At 40.7% G+C, this 18,894-nt stretch overlaps 5 protein-coding genes across 7 annotated transcripts in view; 2 read left to right on the top strand and 3 right to left on the bottom strand.

Annotated features, from left to right (window-relative positions):
* Positions 1-594: 594 nt before the first annotated feature.
* Positions 595-5,552, bottom strand: khdrbs1a (KH domain containing, RNA binding, signal transduction associated 1a). Of its 2 annotated transcripts, XR_008340036.1 has the most exons (10): positions 5,158-5,552; positions 4,459-4,586; positions 3,972-4,088; positions 3,721-3,867; positions 3,493-3,617; positions 3,063-3,330; positions 2,888-2,964; positions 2,726-2,787; positions 2,432-2,607; positions 595-659 (listed from the first exon to the last, which is right to left on the bottom strand). XR_008340036.1 is itself a non-coding variant. In XM_053434468.1 (9 exons), exons 1-9 carry the CDS (start codon positions 5,321-5,323, stop codon positions 2,498-2,500), a joined length of 1,200 nt encoding a protein of 399 aa, XP_053290443.1. In that variant the 5' UTR covers positions 5,324-5,551; the 3' UTR covers positions 1,611-2,497. The 2 variants fall into 2 exon arrangements, 1 of the variants encoding a protein (XP_053290443.1); XM_053434468.1 differs by lacking the exon at positions 595-659 and having other exon boundaries at positions 1,611-2,607; positions 5,158-5,551.
* Positions 5,553-6,213: 661 nt separating this feature from the next.
* On the bottom strand, positions 6,214-9,190 carry zbtb8os (zinc finger and BTB domain containing 8 opposite strand). Its single transcript, XM_053434471.1, has 7 exons — positions 8,993-9,190; positions 8,759-8,783; positions 8,535-8,656; positions 8,343-8,425; positions 7,647-7,699; positions 6,835-6,871; positions 6,214-6,723 (listed from the first exon to the last, which is right to left on the bottom strand). Exons 1-7 carry the CDS (start codon positions 9,072-9,074, stop codon positions 6,637-6,639), a joined length of 489 nt encoding a protein of 162 aa, XP_053290446.1. The 5' UTR covers positions 9,075-9,190; the 3' UTR covers positions 6,214-6,636.
* On the top strand, positions 9,190-13,869 carry LOC128450790 (histone-binding protein RBBP4). The gene is made up of 11 exons (XM_053434467.1): positions 9,190-9,349; positions 9,918-10,065; positions 10,167-10,312; positions 10,596-10,769; positions 10,858-10,973; positions 11,065-11,225; positions 11,346-11,472; positions 11,575-11,652; positions 12,462-12,596; positions 12,696-12,806; positions 13,304-13,869. Exons 1-11 carry the CDS (start codon positions 9,334-9,336, stop codon positions 13,364-13,366), a joined length of 1,275 nt encoding a protein of 424 aa, XP_053290442.1. The 5' UTR covers positions 9,190-9,333; the 3' UTR covers positions 13,367-13,869.
* Positions 13,426-18,873, bottom strand: LOC128450792 (syncoilin). Its single transcript, XM_053434469.1, has 6 exons — positions 17,933-18,873; positions 16,613-16,690; positions 15,846-16,337; positions 14,834-15,244; positions 14,639-14,763; positions 13,426-14,553 (listed from the first exon to the last, which is right to left on the bottom strand). The coding sequence occupies exons 3-6, from the start codon at positions 16,317-16,319 to the stop codon at positions 14,508-14,510; spliced, it is 1,056 nt and encodes a 351-aa protein (XP_053290444.1). The 5' UTR covers positions 16,320-16,337; positions 16,613-16,690; positions 17,933-18,873; the 3' UTR covers positions 13,426-14,507.
* LOC128450788 (uncharacterized protein KIAA1522 homolog) overlaps positions 17,989-18,894 on the top strand; it is a 32,836-nt gene continuing 31,930 nt past the window's right edge. For both annotated transcript variants that reach the window (XM_053434463.1, XM_053434464.1), the window contains exon 1: positions 17,989-18,298. The gene's annotated coding sequence lies outside the window, so the exon portion shown is untranslated. The remainder of the gene's footprint in view (positions 18,299-18,894) is intronic.

The raw sequence follows: 18,894 nt of genomic DNA, 5'->3' as shown, positions 1-18,894 counted from the left end.
ACAAATGGCAGAGTCCTGGATCTTTCAGGAATATTAGTCAAAACCCCCCATCGATAGTTCCTTTTGGTGGATCTCACTCCATTACCAAGTGCAGAACATGAAAGGTGACTATAGAAAAAAAATAAATCAAAAGATAGGACTGAAATCCCATAGGTAGATATCTTATCCTTTATCCTGAACAAAACCCATTGCCTAATATTAAAGATCTAAACTTCCTGCCTAACTACTGTCATTTTTTGATCCTATCATATGTACAAGTAAATAAAAACACAGTTTTCCATTGAAAAACCTTTATTTTTTTCCTCAGACAAAATACCAGATCACAATTTTTCTTCAGTATAAAAAATGGTCAATCTTGAAAAATTCAATAAAAGAGCTAAAATTGCACATCATCATTGTTCATATAAAAAGGCATCTTCTTTGCTTAAGTAAAAAGCAGAGTATTTCTCCCCTCATGGGATCAGTATTGAAAAGCTGTGATCAGCCTCAGACGCTCCCAGGGAATTTCCAACAACCTGTTGAAAACATACAAATATGAAGCAGCACGAAGGCAAAATCCAGGACTAGAATTCATCTGTAATTTCTTCCCTACTCACATGAAAGATCTGGGTTAGCTGGAGTCTTTTGTGTCAACTGCACCTTCACAGTTCAGTGACAACCTAGGAGGAGAAACAGAAATGAGACCTTGGACCAACCACTGCCGACATGCACACAATGGACAACACATGCAAGACTAATTTTATGCTACACAAGTATCATGCAACTCAAGCTGAAGAGTCGATTGTGTCCACCAATGGGATGTTTTAAATCGCTTTAAGTGCAACTACTAATTTTCATTAATCTACATTCTACAGAAATAATCAATATGGAAATCATTAAGTATTGAGTGAAATGAAAGGACCATTATAGGTTTTATTAGAGCAAGAGTTGCATCACAACCATTTCTGATTGTTTTTTTTACGGCTTATTTTGCTCGGAATAACTACTAATAGCATAATTTGGTAATTCAATGGTTTTGATGTTTTGAATGACTTGGATGTTTTGCACAGAAAACAATACAAAATCTAACAAATGAGTGTTGGGGTTAGTTTTACCTTCGTGTGGCGATCTTTAGGCTTTTAGAATCCTCTCCACTGCGATTTTTTTCTTTTTTTAAAACCAGCCAGCATGACTTTGCATCAAAGTCAAGTAAGATCCCTGCAAGCTTGATTTGAAATACTGTTGAAATTCAGTTATTTCAAGCGGCTGAAGATGCACTGCTCTCTTGAGAGCTTGAAGAGATATACTAAACTAAATGTTAATGACAATACATAAAGCACTATATCATTGTCAAGGCAAACATGTATTTGGCAGCACATTACCTCAATGAATGATGAGCTCCAATTTTATTTCTGACATTACAAGTGCCATCTAGATAAGTTTTGAAAAACAGACGAAGAGGATACGTTCATTAGCAAAACACTGCTTTTTTTTTGTTTGGTGCTCTTTTTTTTTTTTTAAATCAGGCTGACGTGTAAAAAAAACAGCTTATTCAGTTGTTGAGAAACCACTGAAGACCACTTTCACAAACTGAAGGCATTCCTTTGGTACAACAAAGGCAAAATACCATATTTAGTTTGATTAAAAAGAAACTAGAAACTTTATTGAAACACGCACTGCAGAAAAACATTTTGGGATATATTTAGGATCCTATTTAGCCAAAGGGTACACAAGCATTATGCATTTTGGAGACGGCACGGCTTAAAGCATACACAGTTGTCTTTAGATTATGTACATAATATTGAGCTGGCTGAAGACTTCCTTACACACAGTAAGGATTGCTAATCCTTCAAGCTTTACAAGAACTTTTGTAACATCAGTGATCATTTTGCAAGTAAAAGCCCGACAGATGTTAATGTACCAATTGTAAGAAATGGCAAAAAATAAGGTGGCATTTCTCTTGTCAAATGGATTTCAACAGGATAGTTTATAACGTCACACAATAATAGATTTGTATTGTTGTATAAACACCTGTTAAGACTTTTGTTTTTATTCAAAGTGGTTCAGGGCTGTGTTTGAATTTGCAAATAAATCGTGTTTAGTTAATGTTAAGTTACATTGAGTCATTGTGATCCTTTTTTGTCCTGTCATGAAAGACTTTTAACATGCAGCCTATGTGAAAAAAGTTTGTCGCCACAATCACGGAAACTGAAAATTAACCATCAAATATCACTAAAACGTCACTTCTTCCTTTAAGGTTTATGTCACTAGGACCTTAACTGGCAACTACGCAACTGAAACAAACATTAAATGGAAGCAGATAAACAATGAAAAGAACTTGCATTCGTGTTTCTCCCCTGACACTATGTTACAACCACCAAAACATCAGAGTTTAAAAACAAAAAACTAAAATAAAGCATAAAAAAGAGGGAACGAACGGGAGGGAAATTACTTTTGAAAAGTTAAGCGATTTACAAATCGGAGACAGCTGCCGTAGCAACTCTCTACCAGTAGGCGTTCAGTATCTTCCATATGGGTGCTCTCTATATGATCCCTTCGACTGCCTGGATTGGGGGACTTTGCCTCCAGCCCCGGCGTTCGACCACGAGTTGTCCCAATCTTCTTGAGCTGTGAAGACAGGAAGAAAAGAAAAGAGAAAAAAATGAGTGTGGGGTAGAGACGTATAATAATACCCATGGGAATTTCTTGCAGTGGTTTTTATTTGATCGCAAATTTAAAATCTTACCATAGGGCTCGTAGGCTGGTTCCTGGGCCTCCCCGTGTCCATAGTCAAAATATTCAGTATCGCTGATCACAGATTGCAAAGAAGTGTTAGTACAATATAATTTCAATTAAATATCATTAGACTAAATGAGGAGTTAGACATTTAAGATATATTTTGACTTACGCGGGAGCAGACTGTTGATTGTAATAATTATCATATCCTTCATATGATTGTTCTGCGTAGGAGTCGTCGTACTGAGGCTACAAGGAGAACATTAAGGCTATGTTAACCACACTGCACATTTATTGGGCAACAATTTGAACTTGAAACCACAAAACAGCAGAATGAAGAAACTTACATAGTCCTCATAGCCGTCAGCTTTGGGTTGTGCTCCCGAAGAGGGAACTTGATGTTGCTGGTGGGACATGCCAGCTGATGGGAGCATTCTTTGTGCCCCAGCTGCAGGTGGCCTAGAGCGGGGAGCGGAGCCTCCTCTGTTAGGAGCAGAAGGTGGACCCCCCCTACCAGAAGGTGCACCCCTAGGAGCGTTGCCCCGTCCCAGTCCTCCCCGTGGAGCTCCACCACGCATCGCTCCTCGAGGGCCCCCACGTGGCATTCCACGGCCCCTGTAAAATGTTTGCCAGGTGTTAATGTGGTCAAACAGTTAACTGAATGAATCAGATAAGATCTTCTAATGCTTCACTCAATTTAACAGACATATTCAATCTCTATCCATATGTTGATACAACATGCTGTGGCAGATTGTCGATATGAATATGGGATCCTACCTTGGTCCCGCACCGGGGGGTCCACCTCTGCCCCTTCCAGGATGACCACCTCGCCCCCTGCCTGATCCATCCTGGGATCCGTTTAGGAAGTGTGGATCCATATACTGTTCATGCTCACCAGGCTCCTACAGAAAAGTCAACCATTTACTCTTCAATTCCCCTGGACAAGTCAGACTTAACACCTTGTACATCTGGAAAACAAATGAATAGGTTGTAATGGACACTTACAGGAATAAGGAACTTCTTGACCTCCTCCATGGCATGAGCCATGCGCATATAGGCCTCTGGGATGGGGGCCATCACCTCAATGAACACATGCAGCTCCATGCTCAGATGGGCATATTTAGCCTCACCACCCTTCCTCAGCTCCTCCTCCTGTCAAACAACATTAAATGCAATTTAGAATAACTACACAAACCAGTCACAGGATACATATGTGCAAACAGTCTGCACAGTTGTGCAGGGAGTAAAAGACATACCTTATTCTTGTCTCTCATGGAACCTTTACCCAGGACTGATATCTTGGCACCAGTATCCTCCTGGAGCCTCTTGATTGTGCTACCCTGAGGTCCCAAAAGCTTACCAACGAAGTTCACCTGTAGGGGGAAAAAAAAAAAAAAATGTATAGATGAGATTTCTTACCAGTATAATATACTTACCGTAGACCAGAAGTAAACGGTTTGTATAGTTTTACATCAATTTAAACCTAGAATACTCCCAGGAAGACCTATTTTGGGTTTGTCATTGCAGGTTTTGTTGGAGTACCTGGCTTATGGCACAACAGGAACCGTCTCTGAGACAGAAAAGCTAATGGCTGAGAGAGCTCATCATACATGTGTACCAAATTAATGCACGACCAGCTCCATTTAAAAACCGAACTGGTCAAATTTTATCAGATGGTTGCATCTGAAAAGCCTGCCTGGCATGACACAAGGAAAACAGACCAATCTAAAGGTAGATGCTCACCCTGGGGTACTGCTTGGTGGGAATGAGCACTCGCTCCTTGAGCTTGAGATTCTTGGTTGCAAACAGGTCCAGGTAGGTTTCCTTCTCTGGCTCCTTCTTGGTTTCACCCTTCTGGATCCTCTCAATTTCTGCAGAGGATTGGTTTCAGTAAGACGTGTGATTTAAAAGTAAACTTAGTTTCTAAACAAAGAAATTGTATTGCCTTGGTTATACGTAAAAAGATGTCAGCAGCAGTTTGCAAATCACTGAACGAAGCCTATATAAATTGTGGGGATTATAAAACAAATATCGCGCCAAAACACCAGATACACCCAGTATTTGTCTTTAACCGCATTTGTTCTAGCATTCAGTATATTTATGTAGTAAATGTGCGACTATAAGTATCTCCGTGTGGATCACTGATACGAATTGAATTGTGTTAATGTTATGCAGGGGCTTTACAAAAAGAGACCGTAGCACACGTAAAAACACGTTAATAAATTATTCCAACAAGTCCAAACCCCAGTGAGTTAAACTAGACATCTTTAAACGAGAACAGTTGAGCCCACATAACTGATATCCACGTGTTTGAGCGCCATTGTTCAGGCCGTTGTCTGATGGAGGGCCCCGGCTAGCAAGAAGAAACTAGGCCACGAGACGTTCTGACGCTAGCTAGCTCGAGTTAGCCCCAATGGAAATTAGCTTTTACATTTACTCTACCTGCAGAAATGAGCTTCATGGCGTGAGTGAACGAGGAATCCAGGCTGTCCTTCTCAGCCAGGAGCTCCGGCAGGTACTTGGTGTCTTCCATTTTGGCTTTCTTCGGCGCTGGGATGGACTCTATGGCGGACTCGGTGTTGCAGTTGTTAGCATCCGCAGGGTTCATAATGCAATGGCGCGGCAAGATCGCGCGAACGAAACCTCACTATGTTCTTTAGTTCGGAGCTGCGGTCGGGCAGATAACGGAGATGTCGGCGGAGAAGAAGGGTCTCGTCGCACAAACCTCGGCTGGTCTCCCGGTCACAAGACGCTCGGCTCCGGTGAATGGACAAAGGGGAGATGGCGCAGCTGCATATGAGCGTGAGGAGAGAGGAAGTACTGCTGGTGAGGACAGTGACGTCACCACCGGAGGGCTACAGGGCCCCGATACGATCCTTATTTGATTTCAATTCATCTTATGTTATCTTAACTGATTTTATTATATTTACCTGATTCCTCTGTATGCATGTTTTTCAATAAAAAAAAAAAACCGCGACCCCTGCTTCTATTGCTTTCTTTATTTTATTTCCCATGCATAAATATTTCTGTTTTTGATGTTTCTATGTAAGGAGATTGACCATCTCAACGTTATATCTGATCAAATGTTTGTTTGTTTTTTAACAAAAAAAAGTCATAAACATGAGTAGACCTCTCTTCTACCCCTGCTTCTATTTTTAATTATTACGTTCATCTTTATTTTATTATCCTTTAGAAGAAACAGAGAGATTTGAATTAAAATCTGTTAACTTTTTTATCAGTGGGTTCCTTACTTTAGTCAACCTAGTGATTGCAGTGAGCTCCAATAGTTCAATACTGATTTATCAAGAATTAACACAACTCAAACAGCTGACCTAGATTATTATTTTTTTAATAATTGTATTTTTATTCGTTCATTCAGAATCATTCAACCTAAACACTACCTTTGACAGTTGATCAAGTGTCACTTGAGTTACCACCGTTTGGTCATCTCTTCTCTTTACGTATATGTCCGCAAAATGACTCCACATCCACAAAATGTTAAAAGTTAGTCTTTATTTCAAAGCCTTAGCGACCACGTTATCAATCCCACAGGAATAATAAACATTTTATTTAACTACGATGATCAATAAGGCATCAACACAATTTCCAGTATTTTATATATTTGAATTTCCAAAAACACGGCAAGTTAAACTGGGTGGACAAAAAATAAATAAATTTTTCTTTGGAATAAAGACTTCCATTTTTCCTCTCTTATTTAAAGTTATGTGATAATTAAATAATATATCATATGAGATACATCAGTGTCATATAATTAATCTGTAACCTGTCAGATAAAGTTAATAAGCAGTCCACCCCAGTTGTAGAAAATCATTTACAAGTCAATAATATGTCCCTCATATTGGCGGAGTAGATCTTCAAGTAAAACGAACCAGAAGTGGGATATTTCCTCAGAAATTCTTGTCAGATATCAATAATAACAAATATCTCGGATTTTTCTTTATCGTGGACCTGCATTGCAGAGTATGTGATGGCTTTCACCTCTGTTCCCTGGAATGAAAACATAGGACATAACACATCGATGCACTGAACTTATGGACCTTTCATTAAGTTCCAAGAATTCTTATTTTAAAGAATCATGTGACTGTTTCACTGGCTTACCTGTGGATGCTTTTCCAGAGAGAATTCTTCACCCCATCTTTCAACAAAAGATAAATCAGGTTGTTAGAGAACAGGGGACATTAAAAGTAGATGGACTGTGTAAAAGTTAGGACTTCCTTCTATACTAATAAGGACTTCTTATTCTATATAGGAATTCATTGAGTTCAGTGAGTCCTGTGTTTGAGGCATTAGTGAGTTTTTTTTTAATCAACCCTAACCCTAGCTTTTATGAAAATTACAGATATTATGGACATTCAGTGTGTATGTGTTTTACTGTTACAATGAAAACTCTACAGGTCATATATTAAAGGTTCAGTGTGTAAATTCAGTGAAATCTAGTGGGGAAGTTGCTTGTTGCAGCTGAATATCCCTCACCCTCATTTTCAAAACATGAAAGAGAATTTGTGGTAACCTTCAATTGTCATGAAAACTTAAAAAGGTGTAAAGTTTGTCCAGTCTGGGCTACTGTAAAAAAAACAGAAAGTATTCAAATATAAAGGGCCTATTGTAAGGTAAAGAAAACAATTCATACAATATAGACACTAGTGTTTTATATTCCATTTCTGCCAATAGATCCCTATGACCTGATTCTTACACACTGGACCTTTGTGGTTTCATATCTTAATATCTGCAGTCACACTTATAAACACTGTTATTTGGCCATATTAGACTCAATGAAGGTGAATAGCATTTGTTAGCTGTAAAAATTTGACAACCCTAAATCTGATGTGCATTTTTTCAGGGTAACATTAGACAACTAACCAATCTCTAAACAGCCTGCATGTTATTTAGGAACCAGAACCCAGACTTACCCAATGGAGCGGATCTTGAAGCGCATTCTGTCTATGTGTAATACTTTGACCTCCTGATGAGAGAATAATAAGAGATTTGAAATGACAACTACAAAATTAAGACATAAATAATATGGGTTTTTTCTATAGACTGATATGGACTGGGGGGTAATGCTGACACCAGTATGAGGGAGTGAAAATATCTGATATAACGGCCAATATATATATAAAAAAAAAACATGTTGTGATTGAATCCTTATGACAAAGAAATGTAATCGAGGTTGATGTTTTACAGTTTAACCATAAAGTTTTAATGTCAGCTCATAGTGACAATATTAAATGTCTGTGAAAGGCTCATATCAGGAGGAGGAGGAAAGGATTATTGATATAACTGATATCGGTCGGGCTCAATTTTCACAGTTTATTCATTGACAAACAACCAATTACATGTTTTCAGAAAATTATGCTATGTAGTGTATAATAACTGGAAGCTTGGTTGATTTTTGCACTAGCACAGTTGTCCAGTAGCAAAAGCACACAAAGACAGTCTTTCGCCATTGTGGGTTAGCAGTCTCTAATCTGTTTGATATTATACTGTGTAGGACACACAAGTGAATGCGGGAAGTACACACAAACTCCCCTGAGAAAAGACCAGTACACCAAGTTACTAAACTGTTAGTTCTGGGGACCATATGACATGTTGGCCAGAATACTCACCCTGGGAACAAAGAAGAGATCTGCACTAAACTTGTATAACCAGTCATCTAGGAAATGGAAGAGAAGAGACTCCATATCTTCACCTTTAGAGTAGAAACAATAAGAGATAGAGGGGTAAACATACAGTTTAATGACAGCAGCACTGATAGAAAACAGTGTGACTGAGGCTTGAATCAAACAGGAAACTCTCACCTTCTGACTCCACATCGACTGTATCAATCGGTGCCACCGTCTCTGTGTCTGTCATGTAGCCGAACATGCCCATGGCACACTGCTCGAAGGCTTCTTCCAGAGTGTTTCCCCAGGAGTGAATTCTGGGAAGAGAAAATGTATGTCTCAACAACACTGACCACCACAGAAGAACAACGTGAAAGGAAATATGAATATATGATAAACTAAATCAGAAGCACACTCACTGTACGTCTGCTGTATGGTCCAAATCTGTGGAATCATACACATAGAAACATGTTCACACATTGGAAGTTGATTTCTCATTATTACGATCATCTAACTCAATGCAATAGGCAACATGTGAAATATACCCACAGAATGAAAAATAGTAGAATCATCAAGACTGTTCTTTACTTTTGTCAAACGGTTAATAAAACTAAACACAACACGAGTAGCTCGGCTCCATTAGTCAGACTTACATTCATACTTCCTGTTGATCGGCGGGTATTTAGACTTGACGACTATCTGCGCCGGTGTCAGGTCTAACTCGCGCTCGTTCATTGTGGCTGTGAATTAGTTTAAAGTCTTAACATACGAAAATAAAATCTGATCGTCACCATGTCGACGATGCAATCAGCGAGCAACTTCCGTGTGTAGCAATGTGTCGCAGTGTCTACTTCCTGTTGGCTCTGGTGAACGCTGATTGGCTGGTCTCGTTCTATGGAGTTGGCGCCATCACGGTCCTACTTGCTATCTCCGGAGCTCTTTCCTCTCAGAAAACAGGGCTCTCTGGCAAGGCCAGCGACTAGACTGCGGCGCAATGGCAGATAAAGAAGGTAGGAGTGTGGCTGAGACGACTGTACCTGTGTGTGGGTTCAGTTCATGGTGGTACAGAGTCCGGGGCGGAGCGGTGGTTCTCAGCGCGCCGGCCAGCATCCCCCCTCATTGTCAGGGAGCTAGCTGGTAGCTAGTGTTCAATGCTAGCAGGCTGGGGCTTTAATCCACGAGTTCCAAGTAACAGACTGTTCCACATGGGAAGAAGTGCGGCTCAGGATCCACCATGATTGTGTGTTTATGTTGCTAACTCCAGCTTCGTGTGCTAGCGTTATCTTTTTAGTAAAGAAACTAGTGTTGCTTGTTAATAATTTTATTTAACAAGGAAAGTACATGAACTTCAGGAAGACACTTTGTTTTGACAGCTGTTTGTTACTGTTGTTTTAACCGGTGTGCGTTGCTGTTGTTTGGACTGTTGTGTGTTGCTGTTGTTTTAACAGCTGTGTGTTGCTGTTGTTTTGACTGCTGTGTATTGCTGTTGTTTGGATTGTTGTGTGTTGCTGTTGTTTGGATTGTTGTGTGTTGCTGTTGTTTTGACTACTGTGTGTTGCTGTTGTTTCTGACTTGCAGCGGTGTTTGACGATGCTGTGGAGGAAAGGGTGATCAATGAGGAGTACAAGATCTGGAAGAAGAACACCCCTTTCCTCTATGACTTGGTCATGACTCACGCCCTGGAGTGGCCCAGCCTCACCGCCCAGTGGCTGCCAGATGTCACCAGGTGAGTGTTTGAGTCCCTCCATGACCCCCCTGACCTGCACCAAAACACGACAAGAGAAAAGACCGGGGGTGGTGTACCCATTGTTTTATTCCTCTTCACAGGCCAGAGGGGAAAGACTACAGCGTGCACAGGCTGGTTCTGGGCACACACACCTCTGATGAGCAGAACCACATTGTGATCGCCAGCGTTCAGCTCCCGAACGACGATGCTCAGTTCGACGCCTCACACTATGACAGCGAGAAAGGAGGTGAGCGGATTGTCTGTTTTGCAGGGTCATCAATGTGGCATGACGTTCTTAGATTAGGCTGTTGTGATTGACAATTCTTCTCAATTCATTAATGAACAAAAAATTCTCCAAAATCTTTAATGCTTCAGAAAACATAGGTATGTATTTTTGTTTTTGATATATTTTTTAAATTGCTGATCACCGCATTTCCATACAACATCCCATTCACCATGCATTGTAGAATAGAATCCTGGCAAAAACCACCTCATGTGTATTATGGTTTGTCATGTATTCTTTATTTCAGAGTTTGGAGGCTTTGGATCTGTAAGTGGCAAGATAGAGATTGAGATCAAGATAAATCACGAGGGAGAGGTGAACAGAGCTCGCTACATGCCGCAGAATCCCTGCATCATTGCCACGAAGACCCCGACAAGTGATGTGCTGGTCTTTGATTACACAAAACACCCCTCCAAGCCCGGTAAGATTACAGCCGGAGAAGAGGTTTCAAAAGTTAATCTTTTCATCAAACAATTTTTGTTAAACTGATGTTATTATTGTTCGTGAAGACCCGTCAGGAGAGTGCACTCCAGATCTGCGCCTCAGAGGCCACCAGAAAGAAGGCTACGGCCTCTCCTGGAACCCAAACCTCAGTGGTTGTCTACTAAGTGCTTCCGATGACCATGTAAGTAACCTGCTATTCTCTTCTCCTCTGTTCATTAGCTGCGTTTTTGTTTTTTATACATTTTCTTACCCATCTCTGTTCTCGCTGAAAGACTATCTGCATGTGGGACATCAGCGCCGTGCCCAAGGAGGGGAAGATTGTGGATGCTAAGACCATCTTCACAGGCCACACTGCTGTGGTGGAAGACGTCTCCTGGCATCTGCTCCACGAGTCACTCTTTGGATCTGTTGCAGATGACCAGAAACTCATGATGTGAGCTGCTCTTATGTTGACAACAAAATTCTCTAACTTCTGCGGTGACTTGAGAAAAACAATGTTGCTGCATGGTTTCAACTCTTTTTTTTTTAAACAAAAGCGCTTTTGTCTGCACAGCTGGGATACGCGGTCTAACAACACATCCAAGCCCAGCCATGCGGTGGACGCCCACACTGCTGAGGTCAACTGCCTCTCCTTCAATCCTTATAGTGAGTTCATCCTGGCCAGTGGCTCTGCAGATAAGGTGGGTCCATGCTCGGTCCAAGCAGCTGTTCATTAATGCCTAATCTTATTCTCTCTGTAAAATGAGGCAAATAAGTGACAGCAGCCCTTCTTTTATTTTTAGACGGTGGCTCTCTGGGACCTGAGGAACCTGAAGCTGAAGCTGCATTCGTTTGAGTCTCATAAAGACGAGATCTTCCAGGTAAGAAGGGAACTTCTGATCACTTAACTTCAAAGTTACTTAAAATAATAGTTTGTAGATGTTAATCTGTTAAATAAATTCAAGTTTATACAAGAGCAGAAAAAATTTGAATTTGTTAAATTTAAATTACATCTCAGCGATGAGGCTTAACACTGAATAACAAGAGGCTTATGTTCACATCTGTTTACAAATATTTTTGGGATGGATAACAGAGTGGCCTGCTCTGCACAAAACAAATGCCAATGTTCTCTGCATATCCCATTCAGAATTATTGTACAGGTTAACAAAAGCTGATTCATAATAGAGAGGTGCATCATCACTAGCTTCACGATTCAATTCAGTTACAATTCAGCAATTGAATTCGAATGCACAGCGGTGCCATTCAATTGAAATGCATCATTGCGCATTCAAATTCGTTGACTGCTGAATTGCTCTCCACACTGATTTGACATTGGTACAGTTTAGACGTGTGTGCTGCTCCTAAAGTTTAAAAGGACAAACTCTGATATTAGCCTTTACTTCAGCAAGGTGGCCACGCCTGGCCCCCCCCTGGCAGAGCCACTGCAATGAGGCACATTACTCTGTGCAGGTCAACAAGTGACTCGGCTCTTCTGATGTTTTCTAATCCCTCACACCTCAAACTGATCTTAATAAAAACCTGCTGACTTCTTATTTATGTTCCTGGATAAACGGGGCATCACGTCTTCTGCAACAATGAAGTTTAAACACTTATACGTCGTGATGTTGCCTGGTTATTTAGAGTATTTAGGTTTAAGGGCAGAAATGTAACATCTACTCCGCCTCAACAGGTACAGTGGTCTCCTCATAACGAAACCATCCTGGCCTCCAGCGGCACAGACCGAAGGCTCAACGTCTGGGACCTCAGTAAGATCGGAGAGGAGCAGTCTCCAGAGGATGCGGAGGACGGCCCTCCTGAGCTGCTGGTCAGTTTTGTAGTGGTTGTGTGTACACATGCAAATAAAGTGTCTTTTATAATCTGATAACAAATGCTGTGTTCACCCCTCCTGCTCTGTCGCCTTTAGTTCATACATGGAGGACACACAGCTAAGATCTCAGACTTCTCTTGGAACCCCAATGAGCCGTGGGTTATCTGTTCTGTATCGGAGGACAACATCATGGAAGTCTGGCAGATGGTAAGAGCTTAGATACACGGTCAGGGGGTGAGATACTAATTTAACATCACTAGTGCGGTGTCTATTTTAAACGTGTCTATTTGGAACAGGCTGTTTGCTTAGCCTGTGGTAATTCTGGTGCAGCTTTTTTTCCTGAAACTGTAAAAGTGACCTGCAGTAATTGAGCTGCCGCAACTAAAGACCGGCTGTCGGAATCCTGAAGCTATTCACCACAGCTGTTCACCTGTTGGGTGAAGCTCAACTCAGTATTTAGAACGACTTACAGGAGAATCAGTTGTCATTGGTTGTCAGGTTCAACAACATAAATTACGTTAATGAGTCCCACATATCTTGGTTCTCAAGATATGTGGGACTCATTAAGACAGACAGAGATATCTGGAATTATTAGAGGGGATCATAAGAACTGTAAATAAAAGACATGTGGAGAACTTTGATTTGAAGCAAGTTTATTACAACACAAGTTCTTACAGTGAATCTTTCTACTGTTTGTCCAACAGGCTGAAAACATCTACAATGACGAGGACCCAGAGGGCGCTGCAGACTCAGAGGTCCAGGCGTGAGTCCGGTCTCCACATCTCTTCGTTTCGACCTGCTTGTTAAAAGTGGATCATTTTTCCAGTGTTGGGTGCATAAGCTGTAATGTCTTTTTAAAAACACATTTTTGGCAGCAGTGGTTTTGTAGAAAATGTCAAAAGGAATAAAATGCTGTATTGTCATCATGTTGTGAAGTATTTAAAATCCAGTGTGTATCAGTAACATCTTTAGATCTTTTAGTTTTTCAATCTCCCATTTCTCCACTCTGGCTTGTTGTGATGAATCCATCACACAGGACTTTTATTTGATCTTGATTAGCTTTGCTGAAAACATTTCTACAGAGATCCATTTTTAATAAAATTGTATATATTGTAGGTTTTCATCTATTTGCTTGATATTTGTAGTAGCAATTTTCCAGATTTGTGTGTCGTCACTTGTATGTGCTTTTTTTCTATGCATTATTTTTCCTGTGCTACATCTGATCTAATGTGTACTTAAGTATATTCATAATAAAAATATTTACATTAAATCTGTTTTCCTTGCTTATTAGTACATGTCTTTCGATTATATTAGATTAGTTTGGTACATTATTAATAAAAATGAGGTCTACTTAATGACGGAATGGCTTTGACCAGATGGCAAAAATTATTTAAAAGACATTTCTTACAAAAACACAGCGACAAGACAATTTAAGTGCCGTTCTACAATTGCTGTTCATCAGCTATTAATGTCTATTGATGCATTTAATGTTTCACTCAGTGTGTGAGTACTGCAAAACCAAACCTGCCCGGCAACATTTGTTTAGCACTCATTCACGCAACATGCACACATTTTATCTTGATATCATTATTGTTTTTTTATTATACATATATTATTGTCGCCCAGGTATCATTTTCTGAATCCTGATTTTGTGTCTTTTTACATTTTTTACATTGTAAAGTGCTTTTGGAAGCTTTAATAAGTCCATTGGATGTTGTGCCGTGTAAACATTTATATAGTGCAAATAAAGAAAAAGAAAAAGAAGAAATCTTGTAAAATTATAGTAAATAAAATGAGTGTCAATACATATTAAGATTGAATTATCCTGCTTATTATCAATGTTTAGCTATTGACAGTGCCAGTTCCATGGTTTGGTCTGGTGTCAGAATATTAACTGCAAATAGAAACTTATGGCTCTTCTTCAGCAGTGTTTTTGCTGGCTTCATCACAGCCTCTGTAAAACAGGCATTGGTCAGTCATTTATTATTCTGATGCTTTATAGAGTGGTTGTATAGTGAATAGGGTGAGAATATAACTACCTGAGAAATGTCAGCTCTGTTAAAAGTCCATCTTTAAGATCAACCAAACCTTTCTTTGATTGTCTCTGAACATCAAACTCCACCTCTAGCTCTCTCAGAGTCTCTCTAAGTGTCTCCACAGTCTCCTGTAATAAAGTGGAGAAACATCTTAGATTCACATGTCCTTTATATTCATCATCATTCAAGTCACCATACCTTATATTGAGTGATGCGTTTCTCCTTCTCCCTCTCCATCAGAAGGATCCTCTGCTCCAAGCAGGCTCTCTGCAACTCCAGTCTCTGGCCGTCCTCTCTCAGGGGCCCCAGGCTGGCCCTCAGATCCCTCGCCTGTTCCCTGCTCTTTCTCAGGGCATCCTCGCCGGCCTGCTTCCTCTTCAGCAGGGCCATGAGCCGGGGCTCGTACCAGCCCTCCAGTGCCCTCACACTGCCGCTGAGCCGCCGCTGCAGTCTAGCGGAGGCCTGGCGGCACTGGCTGACGTCACTCATGGCCCTGGGCCTGCAGGGCTTAGCAGCCTGGGCCCTCAGGGAGGTGAGCCTGATATTTTGGGACTCATTGAGCTGGGACAACTCCTGAGACAGAGTATCGATGTAGGTCTTGAGCTCCTCCTACAGAAAATAATTGATGAATAACTGATGATGATTTTAAAGAAATTTTGTAAATGTTAGTAAATAAACAGTTTGGCAAAGTAAAAAAATAGTACAGAGGGAAACAATAGAACAGCACAACGATTTCCATACATGATCGTACATCTTTATTTTGTTAAATATTGAAGGTTTAGAGTTTAAACTTCAACTGTTCCCTAATAACCCTCTTTAACTTGTACTACATGTACAAATTCCTCTTAAGTTTATTGTTTCACAATTTTTAGGTCATATTTAAAAGATCTACCAGTTTTAAAGCCTTTGTGATGATGATGATGATGATAATGATGATAATGATGATGATATTTGGTATTTTTCTTGATTCAAGTATTGCTTGTGATGATTCTGGGTTTATATCAAAGTATGACAATTATATTATTATTTGTTGACCCATAATTCTGCACTTAAAGTGAAATTTAAGGTGTATAATTATGATCCACAAAACTGCAGTATAGATCATATTGTATGGGGTTCCCTACCTAATGTATATTATCATCCACAGAAATATGATTTCATCTCCCAATACTTCACAATGACCCACCAAAATAAATGAGTTGTGTCCTACCTGTGTAACAGCAGACTGAGCCACCTCATACTCATTTGCAGCCAGCGTCACCTGGCTCTTGATGCAGTCTCTGGCTGTGGTGAACAGTTTCCTCTTCACCTTCTGCACCTCCTCAAAAACATCTGTGTAGTCCATCTCAGCCAGAGTTAGCAGCCTCTGTGTCTCCGCCACCTTCCCCCTCAGCTGCTCCACCATCCGCAGCATGGGCTCCTGCAGCCGGAGGAGCTCCTGCACCAGCTCGTCCCTCTGCCTCTCCAGACGGGACACCTGCTGGATGCAGTGCTCAAAGAGGCGCCCCAAGTTGTCCATGACCACCTGGTCCAGTTGGGTTGTAGATGGTTGTGCACGCTCATCTGAGGGAATTGTCTGTGTTTCAGAGTCAGTTTGGCTTTTTTCTGAGATCTCTCCAACAAATCTAAGCTCGTCAGTTGATGCCATGTCTTTTCCATCCATTAGGAACCTTTCATTGTGCATGAGCTGCTCAGGAGTGAACTAGAAGAAAGGATTTGAGTGTTGTCATTAATCAATCAATCAAAAACAACTAATGACTGATCAGATTGTGGGTTTGAAACCCACCTACGGTATGTGGTAATTCATTACAGGTAATTTGAATAACATAGCAATTCAATTTAAATGTAATCAAGATAACAATGCTGATAGATGCAAGTCCTTAAAACTGGCTCAACAAAAACAACAAGAAGACCTTAAAAACCCTCAGATCAATGTCAAAAACAGATCAATTACAGTAACATATATGTCATACTCACTTTATTCTGAGGTGTCCAGACAGCGATGGACACAGTTTGACAACAGCGTTGAGGACGGCTACTGAAGAGTGTCTGTCTCTAGGAAAACATAGGCACACTTTGTGTTATTAATAACACTTTGGGCACGGGGGGGAGAAACTCTATCTAAGACTCTCTCATACCCCCACCACATGGGACCACTAACTGTGTCAGTGCTGAAGCCCGGCTGGCCTACATGCTCTGGATGCACCAGCTAACACCCGCCCAGCCTGGGTGCCACACACAGAACTATATTTACACAACTTAACAGCCTGGTTTTATGTGCATTTAGGAAGACTGTGGCATCATGGTCGCAAACAGCATCAGGTCTGTGCAGTTAGTTTCTGCTAATATTGAGACCGTGCTGCACATAAAGACCTCATAGCTCATATACTGTGCTTATTTACATGATGTGTGTGACAAATGGAAACAAACACAAGCTGAGTTGCAGACGAGGAATTATGTGACAATTGGAGGGATGAGAGCATCTTTTAAAGAAGTGTGCTAACACTCTAAACAGGTACTGTTTATAACAATAGTGCATCACTTGTGTCCAAGGCAACACTGTGCCATTGTCATCCATTACTTTATACTAACTCCTAAAATGTCACTTGAAAACTTTGAAGCCTCAACTTGATTATCAAAAAATATAATAATGTAAAGTCGGAAAAACAGGACAGTTTTTATTAGGTCAATAAATGTAAATATTGCTGGTGTTCATAGGGCAAAAACATGAATGCATATTGATTGTTTACAGTGTTATTTGCTTTATATTTCTTCGTTTTGTACTGTTTTGTTGTTCTGCATAATTTTATGATTTAGATATTCCTCTAGATTTATTTGTTGAACTGTTTCTCTCCATTTCTCAGTTTGAGGACATATTTTCTGGAACCAATTTTATTTGTTTAAGTGCAGATATATCCTTAACAAGTATTTGTCTTGTTGATTTTATAATTTGTGTTCCATTTTGCCTATAGCAGCATCGACAAGATATGTGTTAAAGTGGATGATGTTTTCTAAACTAATCAAATCTATTCAAATCAAATCTAATCTAATCTAATCTAATCTAATCTAGTATTTGTTTTAATAATTATATCGTACCAGTGTTGTATTGTGTGAAATGTTCCCCTCTCTGTACATATCTTTGTTTCGGTTGTGTTGCTTTGTGTTATATTTCTACTTTGATGATCAAGGGAGAAAGAAAACCCAAATCCCTGCTCTTCCGGTCTTTCTCAGCTGTGACCTGCTGTTACTCCATCCCACCGCTAGATGCCCCCACAACATCGTGTCTGTTGCTCTCACCTGAGCGCGCGCAGCCTCCTCCTGCAGGTGGGATCTGATCTGAGCCGCAGGTCCACGACTCTTCTCCTCATTTCCCCTCTCGTGGTCCACAGGAGCGTCCGCGCAGGAGGCGGCGGAGAAGTTCAACTGAGCTGGGCAACAGAAACAAAGCCTAACTACCCGGTGCTGCGGTACAAGCGAACCCAGCCTCCCCGCTTTGAAGAGATTTCCTTTTCCTTTTTTTTTTGTTGTTCACGGAAATGCCTCACCTGAAGTTTTCCACCGCACGGTGAAAGTTTGGAGCCGCAGAGGAAGGGCGCAGCAGGGGGACGCTTCAAATGGAGAGAGGCTGAATTTACGCATCCGGATCAGAAAAGTTTCGCAAAGGTATGATCGATACTTGTTTACATGTTCGTGACTCTTTTCATTTTAACAGAAGAAATTTCCTACTATGGCTCTGCCTACCAAATTCCCAAGTTAAGCACCTCTCCAAAGTAAAACAAATGTGGAAATATGATTTGACATTCTTGCAGAAAGTCAGAAACTGTAGTAAAACAACCTCACGATCAACAGTGTCAACTTTAACACAACTTTAACGATTCTAGATCAAACTGTTGCATCATGTTGTCTGATAAGTCTGTTCCAGCTTCTATCTTATGAAAACTGTATAAATCCACCCAGGATGACAGAAATTAGTGCCCATGAGAGGGGTGATCAGGCACAGTGGTGGAGGGGGTTGAGAGTAGCCATGCATGAAAAACTAGTTGTGGGACATTTGCCCTGCTTTGGCCTTGGGGGATCCTGAGCAGAGGTAATCTAAGACGAGTAGTGCTTCTCTCAGCTTGTGACAATGAAGAGTGTTGTGTTATATTTGCCGTCACTGACCCAGCAGCAGATGACAGGGTGGTGACTCTGGGTTTAATCTGTGCCAGTCAATGACAGCCGATGTGCACTTCATAATGGACCCACATTGCTTGTTGATT

This window comes from Pleuronectes platessa, chromosome 11 (assembly GCF_947347685.1).
Source record: "Pleuronectes platessa chromosome 11, fPlePla1.1, whole genome shotgun sequence".
In the NCBI taxonomy this organism is placed as follows: domain Eukaryota; kingdom Metazoa; phylum Chordata; class Actinopteri; order Pleuronectiformes; family Pleuronectidae; genus Pleuronectes; species Pleuronectes platessa.
The sequence above is the reverse complement of the archived record's forward strand: the minus strand, read 5'-3'. Positions and strand labels throughout refer to the sequence as shown.